Source organism: Stenella coeruleoalba, assembly GCF_951394435.1.
Source record: "Stenella coeruleoalba genome assembly, chromosome: 18".
In the NCBI taxonomy this organism is placed as follows: domain Eukaryota; kingdom Metazoa; phylum Chordata; class Mammalia; order Artiodactyla; family Delphinidae; genus Stenella; species Stenella coeruleoalba.
Genome location: NC_137164.1, coordinates 1,471,296 through 1,488,219, shown reverse-complemented (window position 1 = coordinate 1,488,219; position 16,924 = coordinate 1,471,296). Strand labels below are relative to the sequence as shown.

Here is a 16,924-nt window from a genome sequence, read left to right as displayed (position 1 = left end):
ATATCACTCATTGCTCTTAATTCCTTTGTCACATTTTTTACTGCATTACAAGTAATCCTTGAAAGCCATGGAGCATTTTACATTTAACCAGAACCATGTGGACGGTTCTCACATGTTGAGGATAGCTCCAGTCCCAGCTTTGATTCTGCCCCTCCTCTCCCATACATTTAGCTTTAGATGCAGGTTTGAGAAGCAAATCTAGTGGTACTGGGACGGACTCATCCCCGCTCCCATCACTTTCCACCCAGTCCCGGGAGGTTTAGGGGCAGAGCCCCCGGCAGACCCTCAGCAGTGCTTTGATCTCCACAAGCACATTCCATAGGCTCCTCTTCTTCCTGAGGCCGACAGGGTTGAGTCCAAGTAACTTAGGATATCTCCTTCAGGTAAACATTAAGATTGGTACCGTTTAGTCCATTCCTACTGGAATAGTTCTCCTGCACTGCAATAAATAAGTTGGAGTGAAGAGGGGCAAAAAAAATTCTCCCCAGCCTTTCGGGTTGAATAGCTTGAGAATGTTACCCCCTCACACTGCTTTCATTTCCTCACTTAGTATACAAGGGTGATGTGTGTCTTTTAAGCATTATCTTAGAACTACATCTTGCTTAATCATTTACTGTGTCATTTTTTTGTACTATCTTCTCTGACAACCGCTTTTAAGAGGTTGAATCCAGCAATAAGGGCATCATAGTTCTAACCTTACTTAGATTTTCTAACGTCTGCCTTATTTAGGTTTTCTGAAAGAACTAAAACTGACCAATCTCCCCCGAGGTCTTCTAGGATTATTCAAACCTGAGTATATTCACATAGGGCAGTGGCAGATGGGGTAGTAAATTCAGGTCTTTGAGGGTTTCAGTGAGGTTTTCCCACCCTGTGTTTGAGCAAATCTGTTGCTGATTTGTTCTCTGTCTTCCTGAAGTACAGCAGTTTTCATGTTGAATCCTTGGTGTCTGCCACACATGTGGATATTCTTTTCCCTAAATGCTTTTCTCTGTGCTTTTCTTCTGCCTTCTATGTGTTTTTTTTTTTTCCTATCCGTAGTTTGTGTATTTTCTGCAGTGTTGGTTCTAGTCTTTCCTGTTTCTTAGAGCTTCTCGTTTCATACTGGCATCTTTCGTGTCTACTCCTCTTGTGCGGCTGGGCTGGCTCCCTTTCAGAGGCCTCTGTCATCTTGCATCTTATCTTTGCTCTCGGATGTTTAAAGTGCATCGATCACGTCTTTTGTTTTCTGTGATTTTTTTCTGCTTTCTTTCAGAATTTGATTTTCATTGTTGTTTCCTATTGCTCTGCATTTTCCCAGAGAATTTGGACAGGCCCAACATCAGGTTTTAAACAGATGGGTCTAGCCAGATACGTTATTTGCCAAGGACAGTGTGAGTGTATAAGCTTGGCCCTTTCCATCTTGAACTGAGCACTCTTTACCTTCACATCAGAACATTAGCTGCAGAGCAGGATGTTCATAGCTTCCATGGACTGTGGGTCAGTCTGCTGCCTGCGGGACTGGAGGAGGAGCGAGGTATGTCCTGGCTCTCCTCTGGGCGTTCTGCCTTCCTGCCACGCTGGGGGTTAGCGCATCCCCAGGGGTGGCCTTTGCGATTCCCCCTGTTTGGGGTGCCTGCCCCTTTAGAGAAGTGCCCTCGGACATAGTTGCTGGCTTTTTGGTCAGCGTGGCTGTGGACGCAGTATTTTCCTCTGCCCAGCCGTGCCCGGCATCCTCTGCTGATGCCAGCCCTCCTTTGACAGGACGCAGGAGGGGAAAGAGGCATGTGCTGGGTCTCTAGTGACAGCAGCGAGTGACAGGGGTTTCCGGGGGGACTCCCCACGGTCCTCTCCGGCCTGCACATCCCTGCACTTGGGAGCTCTCAGTGACAGCGTTACCCCTGCAGGTTAGAGGAAGTCACCTTCCACAGTGCACCTTCCTGCCATCTGCTCCTCAGCTGTCTGCGATCCCAGTGTGAGGGGGCCCCCAGAGGCGTGCAGTGCACACACCCAGACCCGGCTGCCCCATCCGCAAGGGATTCCAGAATCTCATCCTCTCGTTCATCACACTCTGGGGGAGGAAACTAGTTTTCATTCCTAGTACTGTCGTGCAGGTGGGTCAGCATTATCAGTATCTATCAATAGAAGATCTTTCTAGAACAGCTTAGAGTGGGAGGTAGGAGCTAGCATCAGCATGGCTGTCCTTATTTTCTGGTTTTCATTCTGGTTCTTTGTCAGGTTTTGGGACGGAGATTTTAAGAAGTTTTACTTACTGCTTTCTCATCAATTTATGGTTCTGTTTTTTTTGTTGTTTTTGTTGTTTTTAATGACCCTTTGATTGTATTAAGAGTTAACTCAGGAAGGTACATTATACCTTTTTCTTTTTTTAGCATAGAGAAAGGACCTTCCCAAATTTTATTTGCAAGTGGATAATCGTATAGATTGAGAGTGAAAACCAAAAATCCAAAGGGAAAAAGAAAACTTGTTTTTTGTAGCAGAGCCTATAAAAGCTGGAGGTTCCGGGACTTCTCTGGTAGTCCAGTGGGTAAGACTCCACACTCCCAATGCCGGGGCCTGTGTTCAACTCCTGGTTGGGGAGCGAGATCCCACATGCATGCCGCAACCAAGAGTCCGCATTCTGCAACTAAAAAAAACAATCCCACATGCCGCAACTAAAGATCCCACGTGCTGCAGTGAAGATCCCGCGTGCTGTAACTGAGACCCGATGCAGCCTAAATAAATATTTTTTAAAATTTTTTAAAAATAAAAGCTGGAGGTTCCGAGTTCCTCCAGTGCTGGTATTCTCACCATACCCTTGAAACGGCTCCTGGAATTTAACAGATTTTTAGACGTGCATAGCAACGTTTATTTATATCCTATATCAACTACTTAAAATTATGGTTTGCCTTATGATACCTTTTATGTTTGAAAGGAATTGATTTAGCCCTAGGAGATGACATTCAGATTTCTCCTGACATCCTGAAACCTAGGTGTCAGCATACTGAATGGCTATTTGTATAGATGCTTTTCCTGTAAGTGAGAGCTCATCATGACTAAGAATACACTCGTAGTAAGTTTTTTTAAAAGTGACTGTTAACAGTGTTGGAAGATGAAAAGATTTGTATCCTGTGGTCTAATTTTATATGACATGTAATAGTGTTTATGACGAGCCCGAACTATGTCTACTTGTATTTTTCTGAAAGACACTGTGCTTTTACTCACAGTTCTAATCATTTTCAGTTTATATAAGCGTGGCCCTGGTATTTTTATGTAACATACATTCTACAAAGTGCTTTGGATATATATAGTAGATTAGAGAGTAATGCTGAGTTTATACAGCGTCGGTGGGGTATGAGTTATGCCCTGTAAGTGAATCTTCCAGACAACTAAAATTACCCTCGTAAGTAATAAAACATCTTTTTTTAATACAAGATTTACATTAAAAACAGTTAAGCTACATTACACATTTTTAACAAAATGTTCCCTACATAATTAGCAATTTCTAAGTGACTGAAGACCATCATCACATAAATAGACCTAGTGGCTGTTTGTTGGTCATCATGACATAGATTGATCCAGACTATTGTGGCCAGGTCTGGCTTGTTTAATTTTTCTCTCCCGTCTCACTTTCAGGCTGTAAGATCTCCCTTCTGCCACTAGTATACTTGACTCTAGCATTTGTAATGTAATGTTTCTAATATGCTGGGATTTTGAGACTGAAAAGCCAAGCGTATTGGATGGATGTATAGACTAAGTGCTGAATCATGGTATGAGATATCCTGCAGCATCAGCCGTGTACCTTCCAGTGTCTTCCGTCTACGCTGGCTCTTGTGTGAATTAAAAGAAAATGCCCACATCCAAGACGGTCTTCCTGGTGCACTGTGTCTGCCCTTCTCCCCTTCTGTCCATTTTGGTCGCGTCCCCCAGAGACTCTCTGCCCCCTGGACCTGCTGCCCAGACCTCAGGACTGGCTGTAGCGCGCTTTGCTCTACTGTTGCTCCCGGTCTTGGCGACTCCTCACCGTTTGCAGCCCAGGTCCCATTTCTCCTGGCCTGGCATGCCTTTGTTAAGTCTTCCAATTAACAAGGCAGTTAATTGGTCCTCTCTCTGCCTTCTCCTACAATTTTTTACATATTTCTGTTAGAGCATTTGTTTGAATTACGACGATCATGATAGTAATGGCTAACCTTCCAGAGCACGTAGTATGTGTATTATTTCATTGAACCACACGGTTTATAAAAGACCCTTTAAGTAGATACTACTGTCTTCTTCATTTTACAGATTAGTTAGGGAGAAGTCACAGTACGAACTTGGCCAAGTGACAGAGCTGGGATTTAAGTCCAGGCAGCTTGATTCCTGTTTCCTCACTGTTCGTGAGTCAGCTGATAATTGGTCCTAGGTCACATACCTAGTGAGTGACAGAACTGGAATTTGCATCCAGGGTAGTTTGACCTTGGAGCCAGTGCTCTGAATTGTTTGTTTGCTCTCCAGCATTCCCTTTTGTGAGCTCCTTAAAGGCCGAGACCTCACAGTGTCCATCTGTATATCTGCAGAACAGTGACACATAACAGGTTCTTAAATGTTTGAAGATGAATTTGTGAACTTCTTCACCGCCTGGTATGGAGCAGTACTAACGGCACTAAGCTGGGCATCTGCCCTTGTGTTGTCTCAGACAGAATTGGTTATTCCTCCCCATCCTCCGCATCCACACTGATCCTCTACCTGCACTTAACCAAACTCAAACTCAGTTTACCAAGCACAACTGACCACAGATACGCCACATGTACACATATCTGTGAGAGAGAGACAGGGGAAACGAGAGAGAAGAATGAGTGCCCAAAACCACATGGTCAGTTCAAGGAATACGCAAACAGCAGCAACAGAAAAAAGCCACCTGAAACGTGCGCGGGAAGGAGGGGAGAGACAGGAGGATGTGGGCAGAGAGAGCATGCTCACGTGAGCAGGAGAGCACCAGGGGAGAGGATGGAAGGGTTGGGGGCAGACAGACATTGTTAATTCTTGATGTTAAATCCATCCATCGGAGCTTTGATCATAGTGGTCGTACATGTGAAGTATGGCAAGAATAAACTTTATAGATAAAAGATTCAAAATGCCAAATTGATCTTCCAAATTCTGCGAAGTAAGCATAAATATATGATACACATCAATTTGTGGTCCTTTAAAATTCAACTGCTGTATGACAAAGGGGACTTAAAGAAAATTGATTTGTAGGTTCGTCAACTTGGAATTAGAAAGGCTCTGGAAATTTCAGAACAATACTCTTCTTTCCTCTGCGTAAATTTTGCTGTAGCGAAGAAACGTGTTCATAACATCCTACTTATTTTAAATTTTATTGAACAAGGGAAACAATACATGTCATTTAGGAAATGGACAACTCTTAGCCCAGGTCTTAAGGATGGCTAATTCTAGTTCTATTCTTTGTTATTCTCTAGAGCCTAACTTAAATCCCACTCTTTTTATGAAAACTTTCTCAGCTGTCATTACCCACACTGATTTCTCCATTTTCCTAGTTTATGTAATCCTTAGAGGAGCGGGCATAGGATAGTGGTTGAGCTGAGGTTGTCATATTGCCTCTATGCTATCCGCTGACTTGCCATGTTAACCCAGGCAAGCTGGTTAACCGTGACAAGCTTTGGTTTCTTCTTTTGTAAAATGAGGCTGATAAAATGGAGTCTCCTATTGGGGTCATTGTGAAGGTTGAGTGGGACCATGTATGTAAAGATTTTAGCGCCCTACCTTGCATGTGTTTAATTCACATTAGCTCTATTGTTAGTGTTTATTACTGTACTGTTGCCCTTTTGATTAGTATGTGTCCTGTCTCTTCCTAGAGTGCCCTCACACTAGTAGATGCTTGATTACGTATTTACTTGGGAGGTCGGCGGGTAGAAGTTAGGATGAAGGGAAAGACTCTAGTAGTAAGAGGTGGTGACTTGGATGCTTCCACTATATATTGCATAAGGGAAATGGTGGGATTAGTATCTACACAGGTGATGGCCTCCAACTGATAGCTGTGTCCTCAGTAAGCAGTGTGAGAGGTGGTGGAAAAGATTAGAAAAAGGAGAGACATTGCTAGTGCTGGCAAAGGGAGTTGCAGGATTTGGGGGTAGTAGAATAGGTTTATTTATACTATGAAGTAGCAGAAATTAAAGGTATGACACCAGGTTGAGTTGTAAGGATGTTGGTAGGGGGTCGTTAGATAGTTTTATGCCACATCGCCTACTGGTAGAGAATCATGGTGGTGGGCAAATGTGGAGGTCATTTGCTTGTAAGTGACCTTCTAAATTCATGGTCTACAATTCATATGGCAGTTTCAAGTTCAGAAATCAACCCAGGGAAGGGAGCTTTAGTTTCTACCTTTTCTTGTTCATTGGGGAGGATATTTAACCAAAATCGGAAGGGATGGCAACCCAATCAACCATTATCTAAAATGGCACTGCCCAGGGGGCCTCCCTGGTGGCCCAGTGGTTGGGACTTCACCTTCCATTTCAAGGGGTGCGGGTTCAGTCCCTGGTCGGGGAGCTAAGATCCCACATGCCTTGCAGCCAAATAACCAAAACATAAAACAGAAGCAATATTGTAACAAATTCAGTAAAGGGTTTAAAAATAGTTTTAAAATAAAAATAAAATGACACTTCCCAGAATAATTGACTCTTCTCAGGAATCTTCAGAAATGTTACGCTTATGCAAGTTATAGACGCATACAAGTGTATAGAACATGGTAACCATGAGATGGAGGAATAGTTTTCATGTCTTGCTGCAAGAGAGTGGGAGGTTTGTGTTTTTACTTGTTGGTCATTTTCAGTATAGATAAGGACCAGGAAAGAGGAAGATTGCCACAAGATAGAGGACAGCATGAAAACCAAAAGAGACAGAATAACGATCCATCCTGTTATGAGAGCACTTGAGGAGGATAAATGAGTAATTGGCCCCTTTTAGTTGGTTGAAGTTTAGAAAGAAGAATATGTTTGTTTGCATAAAAGGGATTAAGTGGTTGGTAAAAGATATTTTTTTAACTAGTCATGAACAACTTAGATACAAGATAATATAAAAGAGCCAGCATTGGGACTTCCCTGGCAGTCCAGTGGTTAAGACTCCGCACTTCCACTGCAGAGGGCACGGGTTCAATCCCTGGTGGGGGAACTAAGATCCCAGATGCCGTGTGGCATGGCCAATAAATAAATAATTTTTTTTTTTAAGAACCAACATTTATTTAAAGATTTGGAAATTCATATACCTATTTCTATATAGATTATTTACCTTTTAAAATCTAATAGACTATATATTAACATTAGTATAATAAACAAATATTTTTTAAGCTAATAATGTATATATCCGTGTTTAACTTCTTTAGCTCTTCAATACACTGTATTACTCTTGTATCTAGGACTTTGCCAGTGCTGTGACATTTACTGAGAAGACTCTTACCCCTCTCCCTTCCCTATCCCATCTGTATACTTTCTGTAAATTCACTGCCAAGGCACTTAGTACATTCTAGTAGGAATTACTGTTTGTCTTGTTTACCACTGTTTTCCTACAAATACTATCCATTTGATAATATATCAAATGATAATTTATCTACTTCATGTATAAAATGTTCAGAAAATATTAATAAAATTCAATTTTCTGATGACTGAGATAAGAGTATGGACTCATATAATTAAGACATGCCCCTTGAGTTATTTTTATAGTAGTAATTTAAGGGGAAAGAAAAGGAAAGACATGAAGAGGCAAGATCTGGAGAAGACAGGGCACTCTCAGTGCAGTATTATTGAGTGTTCTGTATACGGCCAGTATTCTGGTAGGCACTCAAGGAAGCCAGTTGTCAAACTGGGGAGAGAGAATTAATACTGGTTAGAGGACTGAGATCAGCTAAAAGGAGCTGTTGACGGCTTTGAATTTGGAGGTTTAAGCAACCGGAATTGCCGTTTTTCCCCATTTCAGCTCCACTCAGCACTTACTGAACATGACTTGTGTGTCAGCATGGAAAGGAAGCGATGTGTCCAGGAAGGATGTCGTGGTCTGATTTAGCTTGTTACCTTCAGGAAAGCGGTCCCGAGTGCCAGCGTGCTCTTGGATTTCACAGATGACACGTTCTGAGTCAAGGTTCCTATTTTGACCTTGGCCCGTGTGCTGACTGGTATGTCGTCTTCTTCCAGGCTGCCTAGGGCACAGTGCCTAGCCATGGGTAGGAGGATAGTTGTGGTAGTTAAGAGATTGAAACACTTTTGAGTCAGACACACCTGGTTTTTTATCCTGGCTCTGCATTTACTTTACAGTTTTCATATCTACTGTAGTATCTACTGTTCAGTTACTGTGAGGATTAACTAAATAGTCCACGGAGGGTACTTAACTAGTACAGTGCCTAGCACATAGTAAGTGCTCCGTGAAAGGTTAGCAATAAATATTTCAGTATCGTCTCTATCAGCATTTGGGTCAAGGCCCAGGTCCCATTGTCTAAGGTACAGACTCTGACAGTAACAGTATCTTAGCCATTCTTCTTCTCTTAGCACTGTGCACCCATGATGTCAATATATTCCTAAAATCAGGGCCACTGATCAGAATGGATGTACTTCATCTTTACATGATCTGCTGCCGTCCTGTCTCCCTGAGCTTTTCTTCCGCCATACCACCCTTGAGCACACCACGCTTGTTCCTGTCCCATGGTCTGTATTCTTTCTTTACCTCCTCCTTGGAATGCTCTCCCTCCAGAGCCCAAGCCCACAAGGCCTGCCTCATTTAGTCTCGTTGAATGTCACCTGTTCGGAAAGACTCTCCTTGTCCATCCCATTGAAATACTACTTTTTTAAAAAATTTATTTATTTTATTTATTTATTTTTGCCTCCGTTGGGTCTTCGTTGCTGTGCGCGGGCTTTCTCTAGTTGCGGCGAGTGGAGGCTACTCTTCGTTGCAGTGCACGGGCTTCTCATTGCAGTGGCTTCTCTTGTTGTGGAGCACGGTCTCTAGGCGTGCGGGCTTCAGTAGTTGTGGCACACGGGCTCCGTAGTTGTGGCTCGAGGGCTCTGGAGCGCAGGTTCAGTAGTTGTGGTGCACGGGCTTAGTTGCTCCGCGGCATGTGGGATCTTCCTGGACCAGGACTCGAACCCGTGTCCCCTGCATTGGCAGGCGGATTCTTAACCACTGCGCCACCAGGGAAGCCCCGAAATGTTACTAATCACTTTCTTATCCTGCTTTATATCTCTTCATGGCACTTCTTAGTGTCTTATATTATTTTATACATTTATTCGTTAATTGTCATTCTCCTGTTTGGGAATGCAGGTTCCTCAGGTTAGCCTCATCACTGCTCTGTTTTCAGTGCCTGTGCACTCAGTAAATATCTGTTCAGTAAATGACTTCAAAGTTTGGAGGTTGTTATACCTAAACACTAAAATTACTCTTTAAAGATTATTGTAGAAGTAGCTAAGTTGGGGAATGATACTGAAAAAAATCTGAAATTGCAATTTCTTTTTCTTTTAGAAAAGTGTGGACTCTGGAGAGATGAAAGGGAAACCGTCTCCTCGTAAACAGCGCTTCATGCAGTTTTCCTCACTGGAACACGGGGGAGAGTATTACATGACACCACGGGACTTCCTCTTCTCAGTAATGTTTGACCAAATCGAACGTAAGTTGTGTTTTTATTTTTTAAGTTAAAAAAATCAAATATTAGGGCTGAAAAACCTCTGTTTTATAGAATTGGTAACAGCTTTTCTTCATCTTAATTATCATCATTCTTTGTACCATGCGTTTACTTAATTATTTAGACTTTCAACCCTTGTGAGACTAAACTTTTATTTATTTATTTATTTATTTATTTATTTATTTATTTATCTAAGAAATAGTTGCTTTGTATGTGGGTTTTTCTAAAAAGAGGAAAAGGGCTTCCCTGGTGGCGCAGTGGTTGAGAGTCCACCTGCCGATGCAGGGGACACGGGTTCGTGCCCCGGTCCGGGAAGATCCCACATGCCGCAGAGCAGCTGGGCCCACAAGCCATGGACGCTGAGCCTGCGCGTCCGCAGCCTGTGCTCCACAACAGGAGAGGCCACAGCAGTGAGAGGCCCGCGTACCGCCAAAAAAAAAAAAAAAAAAAGTATCCTAAAGAGAGGGAAAAAATAGGTAAGTTTTTAAATGTCACTAAATAAGTTCTTAATAGGGTAACTAATTCATCCAAGATGTTACATTTTGGTGGTGTTGATGTTTTAAATTGGGCAAAAAAAAGAAACTAGGTTAGAGCAATTAGGAGGGTCACACAGGGGGTGGGGTGGTGGTGGGATGAACTGGGTGATTGGGATTGACATGTATACACTGATGTGGATAAAATGGATGACTAATAAGAATGGTAGCCTAATGGTAGCCAAGTAAACATAGAACCTCACACCAAAGGCCTATTTACTGCAGTAATGTTTACCCAGCACATCATATCTGGCTCTCAACAGTAAAATCAAGTGGTATGCTAAACAGCAAAAAGCGTCATCTGAAGAGGCAAAAGCAAACATCAGAACCTGATTCAAATATAGCAGATATTTTGGAATTGTCAGACCAGGTATTCTGAATAACTATAATATACTGAGGACTCTAAAAGGAAGAGTTCACAGCATATAATAACAGATGGGTAATGTAAACCGAGATAGGGGAACTCTTAGAGTCAAAAGGAAATGTTAGAAATAAAAACCTCTGTAACAGAGATGAAGAATGCCTTTGATGGTCTCATCAGAATAATCCTCTGGGCCCAGAAAATAATTGGTGATCTTGAAGGTATGTCAGTCAAAACTTCCCAAACTGAAAAGAAAAAAGACTGGAAAAAACAATATTCAGGAACTGTGGTATAATTCAAAAAGTGTAACATGCCCATAATGGCAATACCAGAAAGAGAAGAAAGAACAGAAGAAATATTTGTAGTATTAACAGCTGAGAATTTTCCAAAATTATTAACAAACACCAAACCACAGATTCAAGAAACTCACAGAATACCAAGCAGGATTAATACAAAAATAAACTCAAAATGGATACCAAGCAGGATGAATACAAAAATAAACTCAAAAGGCCTAAATGTGGGATTGATACTATGAAATTCCTAGAGGAAAATGTAGGCAGAACACCCTTTGACATAAATCACAGCAATATCTTTTTGGATTTGTCTCCTAGAGTAATGGAAATAAAAATAAACAAATGGGACATAATTAAACTTAATAGCTTTTGCACAGCAAAGGAAACCATAAACAAAACAAAAAGACAACCTACAGAATGAGAGAAAATATTTGCAAACAATATGACTGACAAGGAATTAATCTCCAAAATATACAAGCAGCTCATGCAGCTCAATATCAAAAGCAAACAACCCAATCAAAAAATGGGCAGAAGATCTAATAGACATTTCTCCAAAGAAGATATACAGATTGCCAACAAACACATGAAAAGATGCTCAACATCACTAATCATTAGAGAAATGCAAATCAAAACTACAATGAGGTATCACCTCACACCAGTCAGAATGGCCATCATCAAAAAATCTACAAACAGGGCTTCCCTGGTGGCGCAGTGGTTGAGAGTCCGCCTGCCAATGCAGGGGACATGGGTTCGTGCCCCAGTCCGGGAAGATCCCACATGCCGCAGAGCGGCTAGGCCCATGAGCCATGGCGGCTGAGCCTGCGCGTCTGGAGCCTGTGTTCCGCAACGGGAGAGGCCACAACAGTGAGAGGCCCATGTACCACAAAAAAAAAAAATCTACAAACAGTAAATGCTGGAGAGGGTGTGGAGAAAAGGGAACCCTTTGGCACTGTTGGTAGGAATGTAAATTGGTGCAGCCACTATGGAGAACAGTAGGGAGGTTCCTCAGAAAACTGAAAATAGAGTTACCATATGATCCAGCAATTCCAGCAATTCTGGGCATACATCTGGAGAAAACTCTAATTCAAAAAGATACATGCACTCCAATGTTCATAGCAGCACTATATACAACAGCCGAGACATGGCAGCAACCCAAGTGTCCATCCACAGATGAATGAATAAAGATGTGGTCTATATATACAGTGGAGCCTTAGCCATAAAAAAGAAAGAAATAATGCCATTTGCAGCAACATGGATGGACCTAGAGATTATACTAAGTGAAGTAAGCCAGACAAAGACAAGTATCATATGATACCACTTATAGATGGAACCAAAGAAAAAAATACAAATGAACTTACGTACAAAACAGAAATAGACCCACAGACATAGAAAACAAACTTTACCAGAGGGGAAAATGGAGGGGAGGGATAAATTAGGAGTTTTAGATTAACATATACACACTACTATATATAAAATAAATAACCAACAGGGATCTACTTTACAGCACAGGGAACTATACTCAATATTTTGTATTAACCTATAAGGGAAAAGAATCTGAAAAAGAACAGATGTATATATGTATAACTGAATCACTTTGCTGTGCACCTGAAACTAACACAACATTGTAAATCAACTATATTTGAATTTCTTAAAAAAGAAAGAAAAAAAATACTTTGAGATGAATGAAAATGAAGACATAATACATCAAAAGTTATAGAATGCAGCTAAAAGAGTGCTTAGAGGACAGTTTACAACCGTAAATACCTGTATTAATAAAGAAAAAGGTCTCAAAGCAGTAACCTAACCTGTCATCTTAAGGCACTGGAGAAAGAAGAGCAAACTAAACCTAAAGCAAGCAAAAGAAAGGAAATAACAAAGATGATAGATAAAGAAAATAGAGGCTAGAAAAAGTAGAGGAAAATCAATGAAACTAAAAGCTGTTTCTTTGAAAAGAGGTGTCAAAAGTTGAAAAAACTTTAGCTAAATTGACCAAGGAAAAAAAAAGAGAAAACTCAAAACTATTAGAAAATGGTGAAAGAGGGAGCATTACTAACAACCTTAACAGAAGTCAAAAGGATCATAAAGGAATACATAAAGGATCATAAAGGAATCATAAGGATCCTAAAAGATCATAAAGGAACACAATTGTGTGCAAATAACTTAGATCATAAAGGATCATAAAGGAATACAATGAACAACTGTATGCAAATAACTTAGATGAAATGGGCAAATTCCATTTTTCTCTGATTCTGTGGATTATCATTTCACTCTCTTCATAGTGTCCTTTGATACACAAAAGTTTTTAATTTTGATGAAGTCATATGTATTTGTTTTACTTTTGTTGACTATATTTTTAGTGTCATAGTTGAGAAAATATTGCCAAATACAAAGTCATAAAGATTTGCCCCTGTTTTATAGTTTTAACTATTGAGGTTAGGTCTTTGATCCATTTTAAGTTAATTTTTGTAAGTGGTGTAAAGTAAAAGGGTGCAACTTCATTCTTTTGCATGTGGCTTTCTATCTGTTTATTATTTATTATCTAATTATTTTTATCTATTATCTAATGATCTGATTATTCATTTGTTGGAAAGAGTGTTGTTTCCCCCATTGAATTTTCCTGGCTTCCTTGTCAATATCCAACTGAGTATAAATGTATAGGTTTATTTCCAAACTCTCAATTCTGTTTTGTTGTTCTGTATGTGTATCCTTTGCTAGTACCACACAGGCCTGATTACTGTAGCTTTGTATTAGGGTTTGAAATCAGGAAGTCTGAATCCTCCAACTTTGTTCTTTTTCAAGATTCTTTTAGCTATTCAAGGTCTCTTGAAATTCCATATGAATTTTAGGATGGCCTTTTCTGGGGCTTCCCTGGTGGTGCAGTGGTTGAGAGTCTGCCTGCCAATGCAGGGGACACGGGTTCGTGCCCCGGTCTGGGAAGATCCCACATGCCGTGGAGTGGCTGGGCCCGTGAGCCATGGCCGCTGAGCCTGCGCATCTGGAGCCTGTGCTCCACAACGGGAGAGGCCACAACAGTGAGAGGCCCACGTACTGTTAAAAAGCACCATTGGAATTGTGATAGGGATTGCAATGAATAGAAAGATTGCTTTTTGTAGTACTGTCATCCTAACAATATTAGGTCTTCCACTCCATTAACACAAGATGTCTTTCCATGTATCTAAATCTTTAATTCTTCCATCAAGTTTTATAGCTTTTACTGTGTAAGTTTTACACCTCTTTGGTTAAATTTATTCCCCAATATTTAATTCTTTGTGATGCTATTGCAAATGGAATTGTTTTCTTAATTTCATTATGGGATTACTCATTGCTAGTATATAGAAATACAACTGATTTATGTGTGTTGATTTTGTATGCTGTAACTTTGATAAATTCACTCATTAGTTCTAACAGTTTTTTGTGAATTTCTTAAGATTTCCTGCATAATGAGATCATGTTTTCTATGAGCAGATTTAACTGGACTTGTTCCTTTCCTATTTGGAAGCTTTTTATTTCTTTTTCCTGCCTAATTACTCTGGCTAGAAGTTCTAGTCACATGTTAAATAGAAGTGGCAAAAGCAGCATCCTTTTCTTGTTCCTAATGTTTCTGTTAAAGCTTTCAGTCTTCATCACTGAGTATGATGTTAGCTCTCATATTACATATGTGTGCCCTTTATAATGTTAAGGAAGGTCTCTTCTATTCCTAGTTTATTGGGTATTTTTACCATGAAAGGGTGTTAGATTTTGTCAGATGCTTCTTTTTTTTTAGACCAATTTTTATACTGTTTTTCCACTTAACATTTTTATTTATTTATTTTATTATTTATGGCTGTGTTGGGTCTTTGTTTCTGTGCGAGGGCTTTCTCTAGTTGCGGCAAGCGGGGGCCACTCTTCATCGCGGTGCGCGGGCCTCTCACTATCGCGGCCTCTCTTGTTGCGGAGCACAGGCTCCAGACGCGCAGGCTCAGTAATTGTGGCGCACGGGCCCAGTTGCTATGCGGCATGTGGGATCGTCCCAGACCAGGGCTCGAACCCATGTCCCCTGCATTGGCAGGCAGACTCTCAACCACTGCACCACCAGGGAAGCCCTGTCAGATGCTTCTTTTGCATCTATTGAGATGATCTTGTGGGGTTTTTCTTTCATTCTATTAAGGTGGTCTGTTGCATGGATTGATTTTCATATCTTGAACCACCTTGCATTCCAGTGATAAATCCCATTTGCTCATGGTGTATAATGCTTTTAATGGACTGTTAGATTCTGTTTTCTAGTATTTTTTTGAGAAATTTTACACCAATATTAATAAAAGATAGTAGTAGCCTGTAGTAGTTTTCTTTCCTTGTTTGTGTCTAGCTTTGGTATCAGAGTAGTGCTGGTCTCTTAGAATGAGTTCACACATGTTACCTCCTCTTCAGATTTTGGAAGAGTTTGAGGACGATTGGTGTTAATTCTTTAAATGTTTGGTAGGATTCACTAGTGAGACCATTGGCCCTGGGCTTTTCTTTGTTGGGAAGTTGTTTTTTTGTTTGTTTCTTTTTGCGGTACGCGGGCCTCTCACTGTTGTGGCCTCTCCCGTTGAGGAGCACAGGCTCCGGACGCGCAGGCTCAGCGGCCATGGCTCACGGGCCCAGCCGCTCCGCGGCATGTGGGATCTTCCCGGACCGGGGCGCGAACCCGTGTCCCCTGCATCGGCAGGTGGACTCTCAACCACTGCGCCGCCAGGGGAGCCCCGTTGGGAAGTTTCTGGTTACTGATTCACACTCCATACTTGTTTGGATACATTCACATTTCCTACTTTTCACTGTGTTCCGTAAGTTTCAGCATGCTGGTTTATAGTGTTGTTCGCATTCTCTAGTTCTTTACTGATCTTCTCTGTGGCGGTTCTGTCCATTGTTGAAAGTAGAGTATTGAAATCTATTATTGTCGAACTGTCTTTTTTCCCTTCAAGTCTGTCAGTTAGGCAACTTTCTAAAAGCATATGAAGAGTGAGATCCCATTTTTCCTTGTTTATATATGTGTGTAAGTAATATACAGTCTGCAAGGATATTTGCCACATTGCTAGTAGTTCACTCTTACTTTTGGAATTACCAGTTTTTGTATTTTCTTTTTGTCTTGTAATTTTCTAATTCATCAGCAACAAATATTTATTATTTGCATTAAAAAGAAAAAGTTAAAAATATGTCTTAGGGGCTTCCCTGGTGGCGCAGTGGTTGAGAGTCCGCCTGCCGATGCAGGGGACGCGGGTTCGTGCCCCGGTCCGGGAAGATCCCACGTGCCGCGGAGCGTCTGGGCCCATGAGCCATGGCCGCTGAGCCTGTGCGTCCGGAGCCTGTGCTCCGCAACGGGAGAGGCCACAACAGTGAGAGGCCCGTGTACCGCAAAAAAAAAAAAAAAAAAAGTCTTAAAGAAATCTACATTTAGAAGGTGAGTGAAGCAAGAAGAGCCAGTTACAGAGATTTTTTAAATAAGACCATTGGCCACGGATGAGAGTGCAGTGTCATGGGAGCAGGAAGTGTTTGGTCAGTAGTGTGGTGTCCAGAAAGATCCAGTAGGATGGGAATTGGGGAGAGGCTGTTGGATTTGGTCATCAGCATGGGTCACCAGGACCTTTGGTAGATCGGTGTCAAGAGAGTGCTGGACAGTGAAAGAAAGAATTAGAAAGAAATGAAAATGACAGGTATAGATTGCTTTTTCTAAAAATTTTTATCTGAAAGGTACAAAACAGAGAGGATGATATTATGAAAGAAAACAAAGGATAATGAAAGAATTTTTTAGAAATACTTAATAGGCAAACAGTTCTTGTTTATCAGAAATGTCTGTGCTGTGACCTATATTGTAATTTATTCTAATTTTTTCATTTAGGGTTTCAAGTGGAGGTTGTAAAAGCTTGATTAGCAGAATATTAACATATCATATACTTGTAAACAGTATGTGTTAATGTCTGTTTTCTCTTTACCTGACTCAGTGGTTCACTCCTTTGACTTTCTCTCACAAACATTTGTATTTTCTTCCGCATGTAACAGGAGCTATTTAGTCTTGTGCTCAGTGTCGTCGAAGAATTTCCCCCATTTTATGTTCTTTCAAGAATTTTCCTGGGAGTTCCCTGGTGACCTA

General features: G+C 41.1%; 1 protein-coding gene across 1 annotated transcript in view; it reads left to right on the top strand.

Annotated features, from left to right (window-relative positions):
- The window catches only part of MICU2 (mitochondrial calcium uptake 2), an 85,965-nt gene that overhangs the window by 19,132 nt on the left and 49,909 nt on the right, over positions 1 to 16,924 (top strand). Inside the window, exon 2 of the mRNA XM_079903370.1 lies at positions 9,472 to 9,616. Coding sequence (XP_079759496.1) covers positions 9,472 to 9,616 — 145 coding nt within the window. The remainder of the gene's footprint in view (positions 1 to 9,471; positions 9,617 to 16,924) is intronic.